Source organism: Tiliqua scincoides, chromosome 2 (genome assembly GCF_035046505.1).
Source record: "Tiliqua scincoides isolate rTilSci1 chromosome 2, rTilSci1.hap2, whole genome shotgun sequence".
Classification (NCBI taxonomy): domain Eukaryota; kingdom Metazoa; phylum Chordata; class Lepidosauria; order Squamata; family Scincidae; genus Tiliqua; species Tiliqua scincoides.
The window spans coordinates 255,384,560-255,402,737 of record NC_089822.1 but is presented as its reverse complement, the minus strand read 5'-3'; the positions used below and the strand labels follow the sequence as shown (position 1 = coordinate 255,402,737).

At 45.3% G+C, this 18,178-nt stretch overlaps 2 protein-coding genes across 2 annotated transcripts in view; both read left to right on the top strand.

Annotated features, from left to right (window-relative positions):
• Positions 1 to 18,178, top strand: part of LOC136641548 (zinc finger protein 91-like) — a 543,065-nt gene that overhangs the window by 425,219 nt on the left and 99,668 nt on the right. The window lies entirely within an intron of this gene.
• Positions 3,578 to 16,369, top strand: LOC136641559 (zinc finger protein RFP-like). The gene is made up of 7 exons (XM_066617455.1): positions 3,578 to 3,992; positions 7,397 to 7,492; positions 8,493 to 8,723; positions 10,777 to 10,799; positions 11,555 to 11,673; positions 12,215 to 12,250; positions 14,464 to 16,369. Exons 1-7 carry the CDS (start codon positions 3,615 to 3,617, stop codon positions 15,006 to 15,008), a joined length of 1,428 nt encoding a protein of 475 aa, XP_066473552.1. The 5' UTR covers positions 3,578 to 3,614; the 3' UTR covers positions 15,009 to 16,369.

The following is an 18,178-nucleotide window of genomic DNA, read 5'->3' as shown; positions in this document are numbered from 1 at the left end:
TTAAAGGCATCTGAGCAGGTCATTATTGGGGTGGGGGAGGGGCAGTTGAGAAAAGCAGATTTCTGAATGTGCAGGGGACCGAATCCATTAAGCCAACTGAGAAAGTCATCTCAAGAAACAGATTAGTGGAATGTGCCCACCTTCATCTGCCCAGGGGTGCCAATCATACCTGGCAGTTATATCACTGTCTGTCATGTAGTTTGGAAAGCTAAAAGAGCCTGTCTGGCACAAGTAAGTTCACAATCCCAAGAGTAACAGCTGGAATGGCCCTGGTTGCTGTTGTCAGGCATGCTGTGGAAGTCCCTTGAGGGCGTGCATAGCTGGGCATGCGGAAGCTCCTCTGTAGTCTGTCCTTGGTGCAAAACTGTCTGTGGAGAGCAAAGAGATACACCCAAAGAATAGCAAGAATCAGTTGGAAGCATGATCAGGATGTGTGCTTAGTGTTTGTGACTGAGAGTGTGGTGTGACCTGATTGTGCAGGCATTTGTTTTCAATAGGGGCTGAGTTCTGGAATATGGGAGGAAAAATATCTATACGTATATCCATTATAAAAATATAATGGGAGAAAAATACCTCTGAGCATATAAAATCATAGAGTGTTACAGTTGAAAGATGGTTTAGAAGCCATCTGTTCTAACTCCCTGCTCAGTGTAAGCAACAAGGACACCATCCCTGACAGGTGGCTGTCCAGCTGCTGCCTCAAAACCTTCAAAAAGTAGAGCCCACCACCGCCTGAGGCAGAGTATTCCTGCGCTAGGCAGCTCTTACAGTTAAGACGTTCTTCCTCATGTCTAGCCTAAATCTCCTTCCCTTCAGTTTCAACCCACTGGTTCTAGTCCTGCCCTCAGGAGTCAGACAGAGCATGCATGATGACAGCCCTTCAGCTACTTGAAGATGGCTGTCCTATCCCCTCTTAGTCTTCTCCTGGCATATCAAGCTCTTTGAGCCATTCCTCCTTGGTCTTGGCTTCCAGGCCCTTCACCATCCTCCAAACCCCTTCCAGCTGATCAGCGTCCTCCTTACAAATGTGGCAGCCAAAATGGGAAGCAGTAGTCCAGTTGAGGCCTGACTAGTGCCAGTGGCATAGGCAGAGGGGGGCAAAGCACTAAGTTTTGCAGCCTCACCATAACGTGCAAGGGGCCCCTTCCCTTTGGAGCCATTCCAGAAGTACACCTCCATTTTGCTCCCACCACCTGGAATGTGTCCAAAGGGGAGGAGGGGTCTGCTTGCATGCTTCGGTGACATTCCTTGTAAAACAGTGCTTTGCCCCCCTAGCTATGTCACTGCCTAGTGTGGATCTGAGAGTGCAGATCTGAACTCTAAGCCTCAGCTAATGCAGCCCAGAGGTTCATTTGTTGTTGTTTTGCAGTTGCATCACACTTCTTTCTAGTGCCTATTCAGCTTGTGGTTCACTGCAGGTTGCAATCCTAACCACACTTATCTGGGAGTAAGTCCCATCAGATGCAGTGGTGCTTACTTCTGAGTAGCCATCCAAAGGCTGCTGCTGCAAGACTGCAATCCTATGCAACCTTACCAGTTCCTTATATTCTGTGGGGCTTATGTATAAGTAGACATTCCTAGGACTGTGGACACATGTAGTGCAATCCTATGCAGGTTTACTCAGAAATGAGGCCTACTGTGCTCAACAGGATTTGCTCTCAGGAAAATCTGCCTAGGATTGCACTACTAGAACCTTTTCACCTGTGCTGCTGCCAAACCTGGTCTCTCTCCCCAATTCCAAGCCATGATGAAGCCATAATGGGAATGTGCAAGGGAAGGTACCAGGATGCAGGTCTCTTATGGTCTTGTGTGCTCCCTGAAGCATCTGGTGGGCCACTATGAGATACAGGAAACTGGCCTAGATGGGCCTTTGGCCTCATCCAGCTGGACTCTTCTTATGCTTATGTGTTGTATCTCTGATTTTTTGCGCTTATGTGCAGGACTTTACATTTGCCTTTGTTGAACAAGCCACATGCCTTTCCCTCACCCATGAATGACACAGGATGCAATGCTATCCACACTTTCCTGGGAGGAAGCCCCATTGACTATAATGGGACTTCTGAATAGACATGCATAGGATTGGACTCTCACAGCCCAATCCTATGCATGTCTACTCAGAAGTAAGTCCCATTAGTGTCAATGGGGCTTACTCCCAGGAAAGTGTGGATAGGATTGGGCTGTCAGTTCCTTGTTTTCCTCCATCCTTAGAATTCATAGTAGGTTGTCTCTGAGCACTGCAGAGGCTGGGTTTAGTTTCAGAGCTCAGTGCATAAGCCTTTTCCTATACAATAAAATCCACACAGAGTTTCTCTGCTAGATTCCCTTCTCCCATTTCCTTTCTTTCAAGTGCTCAATTCCCATGAGTGTGATACAATTTTGTTTTCCTTTTTAAACAAAAACAAGATATCAGCACAGTGGCAGAAGGCATTAAAAATGTCTTTGTTGTTTAAAAATAAAGTATGGAGGGTTTTGGTTTTTTGGTGCATATGTATGTTATCAGCAATTAATCCCATAATGGGAAAGATGGAAAAAATTAAAGGACTTGTACACTACTGAGGACCCAATCCTATCCAAATTTCCAGCACCTGTGCAACTGCAATGCAGCCCCGAGGTAAGGGAACAAATGTTCCCAGACCTTGAGGAGGCCTCTGTGACTACCTCCCCAGCACAGGATGCAGTGCACGCCCTATTGGTACAGCTGCACCAGCATTGGAAAATTGGATAGGATCAGGCCCTGAACTTCATGCCATAAAAAGCTTCAGTCACTGATTAGCACATGAAACCTCTGCGCAGGAGCAGGCAAGGCCATGATTTTCTAATTAGTTAAGGGCCCAATCCTATCCAACTTTCCAGTGCCAGTGCAGCCTCAGTTAAACAAATATTCCCTTACCTTGAGGAGGCCTCCATGACTGTCCCCCCATAGCAGAATGCAGCACACACCCCACTGGTGCAGTTACATCAGTGCTGGAAATTTGGATAGGATATGGCCCTAAGTCATTTCTGCCCAACGTTGCGTGTACACCTGTGAGCTGGGCAGAAATGGGTTCACAGCCCCTATTTATCAAGCCACAAAAAAGATGTGCTGTCATTGAATGGCATGTGCTGTCTCATCCTGTTTATGTTTACTCAGAAGTAGGAGTTCCATTTGCATCAAGGGAATTTACTCCCAAGTCAATGCATAGGAGGCCATCATCCCAAAGATATATCAAATGCTAAAAACAATGAAACCAACCTAAAGAGCAAACATCCTGACTACAGTGCACTACAGTTGACTCTCTGTGAAGGAAATCAGCTCCTGTTTTAAAGCTGGAAACTGACAGCAAGTAAAGAATTCTTTGGAATACCTTTACATTCAGATTCCCCGTTCTCCCAAAAGTACCCTCATGTTAAGAGGTCTGCATAGAGCTGGATATTCTGCAGAGAGCTGGGTATTATTTCTGTGCATCTACACTAAAAACAGAATCACCAAACCAGAATGCATCTAGCTCTTTTCCGTTGATACCTGCTCGGTGAGACTCCTCCCCCAGCTTTAAGAGAGTTGCTAGAGAGGAAGTCCTCAACCATTTGAACTCAAAAGTGAAACTAAGCCCATTATATTTAAGGGAGATACAGCTATGGCAACTGGGGGAACTGACAGGGAGCTCTGTGATGAAACTATTTGTTCCTTCTGCCTGGAAAGCTGCAGAGATGCAGTGATTTTAGACTGTGGACATTGTTTCTGCCAAGTGTGTTTTGCGCAAGCCAACAGAGACATTTCCTGTCCTCACTGCGGAGAGAATGTTCAGCAACTAGCAAAGGTGAAAGAAAGCGCAAAGGAACATCAGGAGAGCAACAGAACCAAAGAAAAGAGGAAAGTCTGTGAGAAGCACCAGGAGCCCCTGAAGCTCTTCTGCAAAGATGACCAGATCTCCATCTGTTTGGTGTGCGACAAGGCCAAAGAGCACAAGAACCATACTATCATTCCCGGGGAGGAAGCCGCCCAGGAGTACAAGGTAGGAGATCACTGGCTGAAAGGATGTGGGATAAGAGCTCTGCCTATTTTTTGCTAACTTATATGTAGCATCAGTTCTATAGCAATTTCTGTTGCTTGTGAGGGTGTGTAAAGTTTGCTTCATCCCCTCCAGCAACCCCCTACTACAGCTATTTATCTGAACTTTGCCTCATTTTTCCCCCATCAGTCAGTATCATTTCTTTGCTAGTTGACGTTTGTAGTTTCCAAACCAGGAAATTATTTCTAGGCTTTCAACTAACCAACGAAGATGAAACAGGAGGCAGAACTATGAGCATGTTGGCATAGCTTTCCAGGGTACGCCCGGCATTGTTGAACCAAATTGCCTTGGTTAGACAACCTCTGCACAGGCCTGGAACTTTTCTGTTAAGTCACACTCCTACTTCGGTGCAGGAAATTCCACTAGACCAATGAGAATTGCCTTGTGAGTCATACATATTTGTCTTTATCTGGAAGGAAACAAGTGTGTTCATTGTCCTCCCCTGTGCTTGGCCTGCCATTAAGAAATTCTGCCAAAAACCCTGGTTTAGAAGAAGTGTGGAATAGTATATAGACCTGCTCCTCAAGGGAAAACTGGTGGCTTCAAACAGATATGGCACAGCACATCTTCTTTTAAATGACAATACCAGTAGAAGAAATAGAAAATAGTACTCAAAGATATTTTCACCATGCAATTCAGACATTCCCCACATGGCCATGTAGGGGTAGCAGAACCAGGAAGCTAGAGCTGGATGCAGAATTTAGAGCAGAACGCAATGCAAAAAACCAGAGTGAAATATCTCCTTTCTATGAAAAGTTATGGCCAAAAACCTGGAGAACAAAAAATGCATGGATCCCTATGGAAAGTGAAAGTGAGCCGTATCGTGTGTTTACTTGCAAGTAAACTAACTTGCCTTAGTCCAGGGGTGCTCACACTTTTTTTGGCTCGAGAGCTACTTTGAAACCCAGCAAGGCCTACCAGAGTTTTTTTACAATGTTCGCACCATCATAACATATAACATTTATGTGTACAATGTATGTTGGTGTACCTTGCATAACCACATGAGCCAATATTGCACAACACAACATTATTAACTATAAACATTTTTTGTAATTACTTGAGTTTACTTTGATGACTTGCACTGAAGTGAATCAGCCAAGGATGCATAGTCCTGACAGTAGCTGCTGACAGCCAGCCTCAAGCACACTTCCAAATGTTCATCAGTCATGGTGGAAAGGTACATGGACTTAATGATCTTCATGTAGGAAAAGGCTGACTCACATAAATAAGTGGAGCCCTTCCTGCCTCAGGTGCTCTTATATCCCTGAGGGCCCTATTGCCTTCAAGTGGCTGCAGCTGTGCAGCACACTCTGCTGGATGCCCAGGCCTTACCCTTAAAGGGGCCACTGCTGACACCACATCTACCTCCTCACCAGATCTTCCTCGATTCCAATACAAGGGGGGGGGGTGCAGATCTCCATACATACCAGTGCAAAAACAGGGGAAAGGTGTGAGGGAGGGAAGATCTCTATATAGACATCACAGCAAGACCAGTGCAAAACCCCTTGCACACAGAACCAACCGATGGAAGTTGGGGGGGGGGCAGATCTCCATACATACCAGTGCAAAAACAGGGGAAAGGTAAGTCAGCCCCAGTAAACGGGGCTCACTCCCAGGGATGCGTCACTCCCAGGACGGGGCTCACTCCCAGGGATGCATGGATAGGAGCTCACTCCCAGGGATGCGTGGACGGGAGAGAAGCCTGGGATTGACTCATTTTGTGGATCAACCAGTGGATTGCGATCGACTTACTGAGCACCCCTGCCTTAGTCCATCGGAAAGGGAAGGCTGAGAGGAATCCAATGACACCAGAATGGTCCTGATCCAATGAATGCAGCCCCCAAAAATACCGGAGAAGGAAGTCCCTCCCTCCAAGCAGGTGAATGTATTGAGCCCTATGGAAAGCAAAACTAAGTCTCACGGTTGTGTTTACTCACAAATAAGCAAACGTATCTTGGCTGGTGTGGAAGATCAGGCGAAGGAGAGTGCAAGGGTACCAGAATGGTCCTGATCCTATGCACCTGCAGCTAAACAAGTGCTCCAGAAGGCAGCCTCCCCCCCCCCTAAAAAGGATCAAAACAGGCTTCAGCTGATAAGATGAACTTTTTTGAGACCTGAAAAGCCAGGTGGATCCTGACAGTGATCTGGTTTAAACAGAAGTTCTTAAACTGAACTGGGTAGGGCTGAAAACCTTCCTGATTTTTTTTTTTTGGGGGGGGGGCGGCGCGCGACATTGCAGGCAGACTACAGAGGAAATTCACTTGGTGGAACAGGGCTGGCTTCTGCTTATTTAATTATTTGTTTTACTTTAATTATTTATACTTATTTATTTTAATTTGCCTGATGATGTCACTTCCACCATGACATCACTTCTGGTGGGTCTTGGACAGATGAGAACTGCTGCAATAAGGTGTTAGTAAGTTGACACCCTGGGTGGGGTGTGTGTGACACCACTAGTGACCAAATCAATCAATGTGTAATTTCATGCAGAATGCAATGAAACAAACCAAATTGACATATCTGTGTTATATCAAAAGGTACAGCCAAAAAACCAGTGGGGGTGGGGCAATGGTACATCACCAAACCCACCACCTGGGTTGTTGCCCCGCCCACTGCATGGGGAGTGACGTGCTGGCATTCTGCACCGAGTGACACTAACCCTAGTGATGCCACTGCCTAGACAGGATGCAAAGCACTAAGTTTTGTAGGTGCCCGAGCATGCCATGCAAGCGGTCCTGTCCCCTTCAGAGCCATTCTAGGCGAAGGGAGCAAAATGGAGGCATTTGCCTGGCTCTGAGGGGGAGGGGTCGCTTGCATGGCACATTCAGGTGCCTGCAAAACTTAGTGCTTTTGCACCCCCTCTAGCTGCGCTATTGAATATTTGTAATTAAAATTCTGAAAATTCTAAAATGCTGGCTGGATTCCAGGGGAAGGGAAATGCCCTCTAGCCCAGCTCTGAAAATGTTTAAGAGTGTGCACCATGTTTTACAGAGAATCATAGAGTTGGAAGGGACCTAATAGGTCATCTAGTCCAACCCTCTGCCTGTAGCAGGAAATCTAGAGAATCTCCAACAGGTGCTTGTCGAGCCTCTGCCTGAAGGTTCCCAGTAAGGGAGAGTCCACCACCTCCCTTGTCAGTTCCCTTGATCAGTTCTAGAGTCGCTTTCATTCTTTGCTTGTGTAAAAGACTTAGGGCCCAATCCTACCCAATTTTCCAGTACCAGTGCAGCTGTGCCAATGGGGCATGCACTGCATCTTGTGTTCTCGATATGATCAGACATGGCATTAATTGGTATTGGATAGGCTGGCCTCCTACTAGAATAAAAGCCTTTTCTTTTATTGCACAGGAACTGATCAAGGCCCAGCTGCAGCCTCTGGAGAAAAAGAGACAAATTGTTGTAGATCGAAAACTTGCTGAAGAGTTGAGAAGCCAGGAATGCTTGGTAGGTGTTGTTTGTTCAGCTCATGTCTTGGAGACAAATGTTGTTTGCTGGACACCCCACGCTCAGGCCATTAGGAGAAAGAACTGCCTCCACTGTATAGTCAGACAGCGTTAGCAGCACTTTTCCCCACTCTCCATCATCTTTGAGGGGCTGAGTGCAGCAGTGACTTCTCTTACCCTTCAAATGTGCAGGGGAGAAGCTGCCACCAGAAATTCTCCCCTATTTGTCAATGGGGAAGGTGGAAGGAGCTCCCACCAGCAAACCTGAGGAGACATGGGGACCCTGTATTGCCATGAGATGCCTATGCAGTGGTGTAGCTAACCAGGGGGGTTGGAGTTTGCCCCGGAGGCCACCTTCGGGGTGTGTGTGACACCACTAGTGACCAAAATAGTTTAAATTGTGCGTTTTAACAATTGTGTGTGAGTGTCATCAAGTTGGCCACTGATTTGTTGGGTGGTCTGTACTGTTCTATAGTAAAATAAATAAAGTTAATAAGGGTGACACAATGAGTTACCAGACCAGGTGACTCCAACCCTAGTGGTGCTATGGTGGGAAGATTGGGTGTTGTTGGTCACCGGCTTGGGTGACTTTAAAAGTGGATTCTGACCATTCATGGTAAGCTATAGTCAGTCAGTGGTTAGTCTGTGGAACTTCTTGCCACAAGATGTGGCATCTGACCTTGATGCCTTTAAAAGGGGATTGGACAAATTTCTGGAGGAAACTTCCATCACGGGTTACAAGCTGTGATGGGTTATGTGCAACCTCCTGATTTCAGAAGTAGGCCACCTCAGAATGCCAGCTGCAAGGGAGGACACCAGGATGCAGGGATCTCGTTGCCTTGTGTGCTTCCCAAGACATCTGGTGGGCTACTCTGAGATACAGGAAGGTGGACCAGATAAACCTTTGGCCTGATCCAGCCAGGATCTTCATATGTTTATGTTCTCACGATTATGTTCATGTTTATGTGCTGCCCCTTTCCCAACATCTGTGTTTTCTCCAGACCCAGTTAGAAGAGGAGATCCGGAAGCTCAAGCTGGCCTTTGTGCAAATGCACCAGTTGCTGGAAACAACAGAACGCTTCAGGCTGGCCCAGCTGGGAGATCTGAGGCATATGATTGAGAAGCAGCAGCAAGGCAATGCTGCCAAACTGTCTGAGAAGATTTCTCATTATACTAACCTGATCACAGAGAGGAAAGAGAAGTGCCAGCAGCCAGCCTGTGAATTCCTGGAGGTGAGACAAGAGACCAAAAGGCCTCCTGCTTCCCCACATGAGAAAGGCAGACCTAAAGGAGACAAAAGACCAGCAACACCTAACCAGCCATATTTAGGAAGTTACACTCCCATTTGTACATTTGTTTGATGTTAGAATATGAATAGGCCTTTCTCTCAATATAGAGAATAGTCTAAGCCAGTGTTTCTCAAACTTTTAGCACCAGGACCCACTTTTTAGAATGAGAATCTGTCAGGACCCACTGAAAGTGATGTCATGACCAGCAGTGACATATCAAGCAGGACAATTTTTAGCAATCCTAGGCTGCAATCCTACCCACACTTCGCCTATCCCATTGATAGTCCCATTGACTATCATTGTTAAAAGCATATATATAGTAGGCTGTTAAAAGTATAGATCTGTAATGCAGTCACATACTATGGTAGCATCAAGTCTAATATATTAAAAATAAAATATTGAAATGAATGGAGACCCACCTGAAATTAGCTCGCCACCCACCTAGTGGGTCCTGACCCACAGTTTGAGAAACACTGGTCTAAGCATTTCAGTTTGCCCCTTGGTCTGTTTTGCGACTTTAGGCACTTCCAAACTAAAACTTGTTAGCATTGTCGAAGCACTACTTTATCACAATTAGCTGGAAGCGGAGGCAGAACAAAGATAGAGCCCATGATCAAGATTTTTCTATATGTTTAACTGTAATTAAGTTCCATTTAGCAAAGGTCCTTTATAATGCTAATCAAAAACTCCTTTTTGCAAGTTTAGCCCATTTTATTGCTTCCTTACTTAGCTTCTCTCAATTGCCCTAATGCCAAATGTTTTCCCATGAGATAAGGAAGAAAGAAAATTTAATTTTCTTTAAGTAATCATTTCCTAGGGTTATTTCACTATTTAAAAAAAATAGATAATGAAAGGAAATAAATAACCCAAGCCCTCCCAACCCTGGGGGAAAATCCCTGATATTAGGATAATTCAGAGAGGCTAATCAAGGAGCTTATCTGAGGTTATTTGGGATGAATCTCCCAGCTTTACTGGATAGGGCAGGAATAATATTGACTAAGGGCCCAATCCTTTCCAATTTTTCAGCACTGATGCAGCCATGCCAATGGGGCATGCACTTCGTCCTATGGTGGTGGAGCAGTCATGGAGGTAAGGGACTCCCCAAGGTCAGGGAACATTTGTACCCTGAACTTGGGGCTGCATTGTGCTGGAAAATTGGCTAGGATTGGGCCCTAAACCTGTAAAGGTATTCAACTGAAAGGCACATAGGCACTGAAAAGATTTACAGCACAAACCTCTACTCAGAAGTAGGTGCCATTGTTTTAAGTGAGGCTTACTCCCCAAAAAGCATGTATAGGACTGTAGCCTTAATAGCACAAAAAACACATTGGATGTGCTGGAGCCTTTGCATTTTAATGTTTTTTTAAATTATTATATTAACAGTATTTATATACCGCTTTTCAACTAAAGTTCACAAAGCGGTTTACAAAGAAAAATCAAATAACTAATGGCTCCCTGTCTCAAAAGGGCTCACAATCTAAAAAGATGCAAAATAAACCAGCAGACAGCCACAAGAAAAGACACTGCTGGGGTGAGGTGGGCCAGTTACTCTCCCCCTGCTAAAAAGAGGAGCATCCACTTGAAAAAGTGCCTCCTACCCAGTTAGCAGGGGTTTTACAACCACAGTTCAGTTCTGGGGAAAAAAATATATGGGGAGGGAGTGTAGAAAACACTAGAAACCAGTAATTTGGAAACAATGGCAATTTCAGAGTAAAGGGCTGGTATGGAAGCATCGTCTAAGGGTCTTGAGCACAAGTGACATTCCACCAAACAAGGCAGACAGAATCTGCAAGAGAGGTCAACCCAATAATCAGGCATGGGCTCCTTACCTTCCAACAGATCTTCATAAATCCTAAGGAATAAATAAGGCAATATCCTGTAAACCATGGTTCATTTTTCTAGAGGTGGAAACATGAAACCCTGCTACAATAAGATCAACCAGAGTGTGTGTGCTATCCATGCAACTGAACCCCATTTCAATCTGTCTCTCTTTCAGGACATTAAAAACACCTTGAACAGGTATGTGGCTCTTTCTCATCCCCTTTTGAATTTCACCACCTGTGAAATGTTTTGGACCCATCTGAAAACCAAACGCATTTCGCTAAATCAGGATCTCTCTCTTGGGTACCACCAAATGTCAGAGGACTGGTTTTGATAATACTTGCCCCATTCAACTGGTCCCATGTGTTCAATAACATGTTCACACAGGTCCTGGCGCTTCCCCTTGCTTTCCCCATAAATCGTCCTAAACATGGGAGTAAAGCTTCATATGAATTCATGGAATTAGAACAATTTATGGGGGATGTGGAGGCAATAAGAGGAGGGGCCAGGGCACGTGAGCACCATGGGCTTGTGTATCTTAAGGTATGGGCTAGCAAGACAGGGGAAGTATTGTCCAAACTGGCCTAGGGACTTTAGAAGACAAAGGGTGCAATTCTAACCCCTTATGTCAGTGCTTTCCAGCACTGACATAAGGGCAATGCAGCTCTGACATAAGGGAACAAGCATTTCCTTACTTAGAGGAGGCCTCTGTGAGTGACACCCAACTACAGGATGCAGCACACGTCCCATTGGCACCGCTATGCCAGTGCTGCGAAGTACTGACATAAGGGGTTAGGATTGCACCCAAAGGAGCTTAACTTTAAATTTCCTATGCAATGTGGGGATTGCAACATGCTTTAAGATATGGCATCCTTCAGAGAGTCTAGGGATGGGACGGGACTTTTTACCTGTGCACTTTGGCCACACTTCCGCTCAACCATCTTCTTTTCCAGGTATGAGAAGGAGCAAGTGGAGCACGATGTCGTAGATCTTTTTCTTGGGTTGAAAGACATCCTCACCATTTACTCTGAGAAAAATTCTGTTCTAGAAAAGTCTATGGAGAACTTTAAAGGTATTGGGAGGACAGCTCAGAAAGGCAAATGGACAGATATCTCTAAACATGCACTGTGGGTTCAGGGCTGAACCTGGTATTTAACACAGAAGTACATGTGGTTTAGAATGCAACACGTGATCCTCCTGTACTTTTAATAAAAGACCAGGAGTGGGGACAGGCTGATCCTAATCAGGATCACAGTGTGGATGAATAAGTGATCTTTAATCTTTGCCATTTCTATGGACCATATTCAGATGCTCTCCCTCTCCAAAATTTACTCCAGAAGGGAAACTCCCATTGGACTCAATCCACCAGTTTAATTGGAAAGTGCTGTCTCTTCTGGCTCTTAAGCTCACCTTCAGCTTTGCTTCCCCATCAACTTGTTGCCTTCTCCTCCTACCAAAGACAACAGACTTCAAGGATAACATTTAAACATGTAACAAGCATACCTATTGAACTCCTTGAGGAGTTCTTTTGTATATGGGAAGCCAGTTGTTTGTCTTCCAGGAAATGACACGTGGACAGCCTGAATAAATTTGTCATTTTTCCTTCTGCATAGAGTCCTTGGAAGCTCTGGAACCAACACTATACAAAGGTAATTTTCCATATTGAATGAGAAGTGAAATTTTGACAAAGAGTCTAGTACAGCAATTTTCAATGTTTACTTTTCCCTTGCTTCTATGGTCTTCTCTATGATCATCACCTCTTGTGATGTCACTTCTGACTTCCAGAGGAGACTCTTCCTGGTTCTGTGGCTCTTGTATTTAAGGCAATTGTCCTGTATAATGAATTGTCTGTACCTCTTCCTCCACCAGCAACCAACAGAGGGATAGACAATTTGTGACTACAGACAGTTGCCCTAAAAACAAGAGCCACAGAACCCAGAAGAGTTTTACAGCAATTTTCAACTACTGTGCTCCAAAGTCCTGTAGCACACCTGTGGACTTTTCATGGCACACCAATGTGCCACAGCACACCGGTTGAAAATTGCTGGTCTGGGATAACTGCTAGAGAGAGGTAACCATATATAAAGAACTGAAAGAGAAGGGAAGCTTTTGATGGGGAATGAAAGCCAAAGAGCAGCCGCCCCCCTTCAATAATTTAGGCAGATGGTTCAGTGCCCTCTGGAAAAGCATGTCTCTCTCCTTTCACCCCTTGCACATTTGCTCAAGCAGTATTTGTCATATGAATTTTCAAGGCAGCTTATAGTTTAAATGGGCTCCCCAGTGTAGAGGGGTGGGTCGGATGATGTGGGATGGGGGGGGTGAAGCTATCAGGTGGATGAGAGCTGGTGCTATGTAGTGGCTAGTCATATGATCTGTGAAGCCTTTTGTCCCAGTAGTGTTTCAGGTTCACTAGGTGGTCCTATATACAACAATATTCTCTCAGAGCCAAGCTACTTTAAGCCATTGTTAAAAGCAAGGGCTTATTTTTTTTTCTAAGGATATAGCAACCAGAGTGGAGGGGGGCTCATAGATCCAGAAACTTCTCTCCTTGGGCAAATGACAGCCATGAGGACCATAAGAGCATAAACATAAGAACAGCCCCATTGGATCAGGCCATAGGCCCTTTTAGTCCAGCTTCCTGTATCTCACAGCGGCCCACCAAATGCCCCAGGGAGCTCACCAGATAACCTCATTCTGGTGCCCTCCCTTGCATCTGGCATTCTGACATAGCCCATTTCTAAAATCAGGAGGTTGCACATACACATCATCATGGCTTGTAACCCGTAATGGGTTTTTCCTCCAGAAACTTGTCCAATCCCCTTTTAAAGGCGTCCAGGCCAGATGCCATCACCACATCCTGTGGTAAGGAGCTCCACAGACCAACCACATGCTGAGTAAAGAAATATTTTCTTTTGTCTGTCCTAACTCTCCCAACACTCAATTTGAGTGGATGTCCCCTGGTTCTGGTGTTAAGGGAGAGTGCAAACAGCATCTCTCTATCCACTCTGTCCATCCCCTGCATAATTTTGTATGTCTCAATCATGTCCCCCCTCAGGTGTCTGGATCAGGGCAAAGGGTTAAAGTCCTATTTTCCCATGCAACTGTCCTGACTTTGATCTCCTCCTTCCACAACAGCTGCTCACTCACTAAAAATACAAACCCATCAGGCCTGATCAACAAGTTTAATGTAATGAATAGTTTGGCCCTAATCCAATAGGTTACCGATAATCTTCTGTAGAAAACTAGTGACACAATGTTCATACTATACTTTGAATACTCTAAAGCAGCAATTTTCAACCTTTTTCTTAATCATAAGACACATTGACAAGGTGCTAAAATGATCAAGGTACACCATCAGGTTTTTGACATTTGACAAGGCACACCATGCTGCTGGCAGGGGGGCACAACCCCCCTCCCCATGGCCTTACTCATAAATGACCCCACATTATTATTGTTACAATATTTTATATTCTTCTGCCCTTGGGTGGGGACAGTACATGGCTTTTCTCCTATGCAGTTCAATGTTCAAAGTTTAAGGCTGCAATCCTAACCACGCTTTCCTGAGAGTAAGCCCCATTGAACAAAATAGGACTTACTTCTTAGACCTGGTTAGGATTGTGCCCCAAGTGTGTCATCCATTCTGTTGGAGTAGTGGAAAATTTATAATACAATAATGACTGAACCCCAGGAAATGATTGGGCCTCAGTCATCTTTTATCAGCTACTGCTTTAGCTTTCTCCTTGACCTGCCGTGCTCAAGGGAGTGAGTTTTTCTGGACATTTTCTGCATCACTGTCTTTGTGACTGTCTGAATCAGCTGACTTTGATCCAATCTACTCTACCTCTCCCCCTCTGTCCTGCAGTGGATGTGACTCTGGATCCAGACACAGCCCATCCACGTCTCATTCTGTCTCAGGATCTGAAGAACGTAAGGAAGGGAGACCTGGAGCAGGAGCTGCCTGTCATCTCAAAGAGATTTGATGTTAGGCCCTGTGTTCTTGGCCGTGAAAAATTCACATCAGGAAAGCATTGGTGGGAGGTAGAGGTGGAGGTGGAGGATGAGGACCATGAAAGTGGGAAAGAGGCCATGTGGGCTTTGGGTGTCGCAGGAGAATCCCTCAGGAGAAAGGGAAAATTCAGCTTTCGACTGAATCCTAACGAGAGGATCTGGGCTGTGGGAATGATATCGGGTGAAGTTGTGGCTTTTACTTCCCCTGAGCGGACCCCTGTGCCTTTGAGACACAAGATCAGGAAGATCCGGATATGTCTGGACTACGAAAAGGGCCTTGTGGAATTTTTTGATGCCGATACAGGTGACTGGATCTTCACTTTCTCTCCAGCCACATTTGCGGGAGAGAAGATCTATCCCTATTTCTGGGTAGGGTATAGATCCAGACTGAAGTGCTGACTCTCAACCATCCTGAAAGGACTGGGGCTTGAGCACTTCACCTATAGTCTCATTAGGTGGTGCCACTGGGTTCTGGGCCCTTGGCCAGGCTATGCAGGAAGGCCCCTTGTGCGCATATAAAGCATGTGTGTGCTCAAGACATCTTCCCAATATCTAGTCCTCCCGAGGCATCCTTCATTGCAGTTTTGTATGATTAGTAACCTGCTGTTATTTTTTCTGAATTATTTTATTGGTACTCTGCCCACATATGTAATCATGGAATGTGTCTGCCTTAATTCCAGGCAGTTTCAATCAAGCTAAAGCCGTCTGTCATTTGCCATCATGGGCTATGCATCCATATACCCCAAAATGAACATTGGATACTACTACCTTTGACAGTCAGGTCAAAGCCAAACTCTGTTTGCTTGCTTAGGCTGCAGACCCTGGGAAGAGAATCCCACTATGCAGTCCACTATGCAACCCAGTCCCTGCTAAATACAGCCTTCCAGCATGCCTATAATCTCTGTAGCTTGTCTGCAAATTTGTATCAAGATATCTACATTGAATACGTGCCACTGTGTAGCCTCCCACTTCTACCTGCATTTTGCAGGTAGCTTTTTCCATGGTGTAACCAATGCGCCTGACAATCGCTCTAGTACATCTGCACTGCGAACAGTACAGTATTTGCATCTTGGTTGTGATGTATTCCTTGTAAAACTGCATTTTAGCTGTTACACTGAAGCTTTGGATCAACCTCTTAGGCAACATCCCATCTATCTGAAACTGATTCCCTTGATTGCATGCAAAGAACAGCCACATCAGCCTCAGTTCTATTTGCCCACCAAGTAACACATTCACACACTGATACAGATGATTCCTTTTACTCACCCTGATAACAAGATTGATCTGCTTTCCCCCAGAGTTGCACTTCAAAAATTCCCTAAATATTGAAGGATTTTGACCAGCAAGCCATTCCTCTCCCTGATATAACAATCCCTGTGTGTTGCATCCACAAGTGTTTCCTCAAGCTGTTCGTAACCCTCTGGACACCTGCAAAGCCTCAGGAAGCAGGTAGCTATAATTGTGCTTTGAAACTTTCTTTCCCCTTTGCAATTTCCCATCCTCCTGTCTCACCCCTTTCTCTTGCCTCCAGCAGGGTGGGGCAGTGGGTGGGGGGTAATGCAGGACTCAAGTGCAGGGCTTTCCTAATCCTCTGTTCCTTGAAGTGACTCCCTTTCGTTTTCATATTGATGCATCAAATACACGCTCACACCACCACCTAGGGACATGACACACAAACACACCTGTTAGGGTTTGTAGACTGTTTTGGTGAATCTTTACAATGACATGTCTCTTTAATAAATCTCTTGAAACTTTGAAAATCCTTGCCAGTCTCTTGAATTGATTTGTATGCGTGCTAGTTCTTGCATCCAGCCCTAAAGAGCCCTTACTTTGCTATTGGGAAGGCTAGAAAGGGCGTAGCTACCTCAATCCTCCTATAGCTGCCTCTGAGCTCTTTAATTCCCCAAGTAGTTTGAGCACCAGTAGTAACAGAGATACATACCACATCTGGCTAAACTACAATTCAGACATACAGAAATGTTAGGAGCATAAAGAGAGACTAAAAGTTGCCAATCAATCTCCTATTTAGGGATTCAGGCAAGGCCATTCAGGGAGGCAAACTTGTTACACATTTGCACTGGATTCAGAGGAATTATTTTCTCTGTTTTAAGACAATGTTGAGATATGAATCTCTTAAACACACAATGGGCTCATTTTGTGTCTATAGCACTTGTTTTTATATCATTCCTGTTTGTCCCTCCTCACCCTACAAACAATAGCAAAAGCTTTCCCCCCAAAATTAGGGAATTCACTATTATATCCACTGGCAAGAAGGTGATTTGATGCTTTATAGCAGCACTTCCCAGACTTATCCAGCTCATGACACTCCCCCATGCTGTAGATGCAGGGTGTGGCTCCTGGGCATAATTGGCAATGTCAGGTTGGGAGGTCAGATACAACACTACAACCTATAAGAGGCTTAGGGGGGCAAAGTGGGCTTTTTCAAGTGCATGAAACCCACATGCTGGAGCTCTGCGCGCTGAGCCTAGCCTTATACTGCTGTTTGTAGTGTCGTGGTAATGGATGATGGCCGGATCCCAAAGGATCTCCTCTATGGAGAACTCGTGCAAGGAAAGCGCCCTACAGGTAGACCACAGCTGCGGTACAAGGACATCTGCAAGAGGGATCTGAAGGCTTTAGGAGTGGACCTCAACAAGTGGGAAACCCTGGCCTCTGAGCGGCCCGCTTGGAGGCAGGCTGTGCAGCATGGCCTTTCCCAGTTTGAAGAGACACTTGGCCAACAGTCTGAGGCAAAGAGGCAAAGAAGGAAGACCCATAGCCAGGGAGACAGACCAGGGACAGACTGCACTTGCTCCCGGTGTGGAAGGGATTGTCACTCCCTGATTGGCCTTTTCAGCCACACTAGACGCTGTTCCAGAACCACCTTTCAGAGCGCGATACCGTAGTCTTTCGAGACTGAAGGATGCCAACATGATGATGGTCTCTGTCAGGTTGCAGGTGTCCCATGCAACTCCTGTGTGCTCACCGTACCACCCCTGGGAGCCACACATTGGGAACCTCTGCTTTATACCTATAAACTATAGTTATCAACCACTGATTTGACTTTACATCAAGCTTTGTGTACTGAGAAGGCACTCCAGAATGTACACAACACTCTCCTGCAAATGCGAGTTCTTGCAGAATCTTGGAGCTTCTCGTTAGCTGGAGCATAACTGAGGTCAAGCCCCCTTGACACACAGCTTGCCCACTGGGTAAGCTATGCATCAAGAGAGTATGACTTCTGTTATGGTGCGGCTCACTGATAACTCCCTCATAAGCTGTCAACTCCTAGATTCCCCCAGTTTGGAAACCACTGAGTTAAAAGTGGAGCTCTGGCTGATTTTTGTATTTAATTACATATTATATATTTATTACAAAGGCACTCACATCATGCAGGAACATTTACCAAACAAAGCAGCTCACAAACAATTGCCACGCATTCTCACATACCAGCACTGATTTATTTATTTATTTAACAGATTTTTACCTTGCCTTTCTCCCAGTAGGGTACTCAAAGTGGCTTACAAACCCATTGAAAACAATGAACTGTAATAAAATAGTGAAAAAGA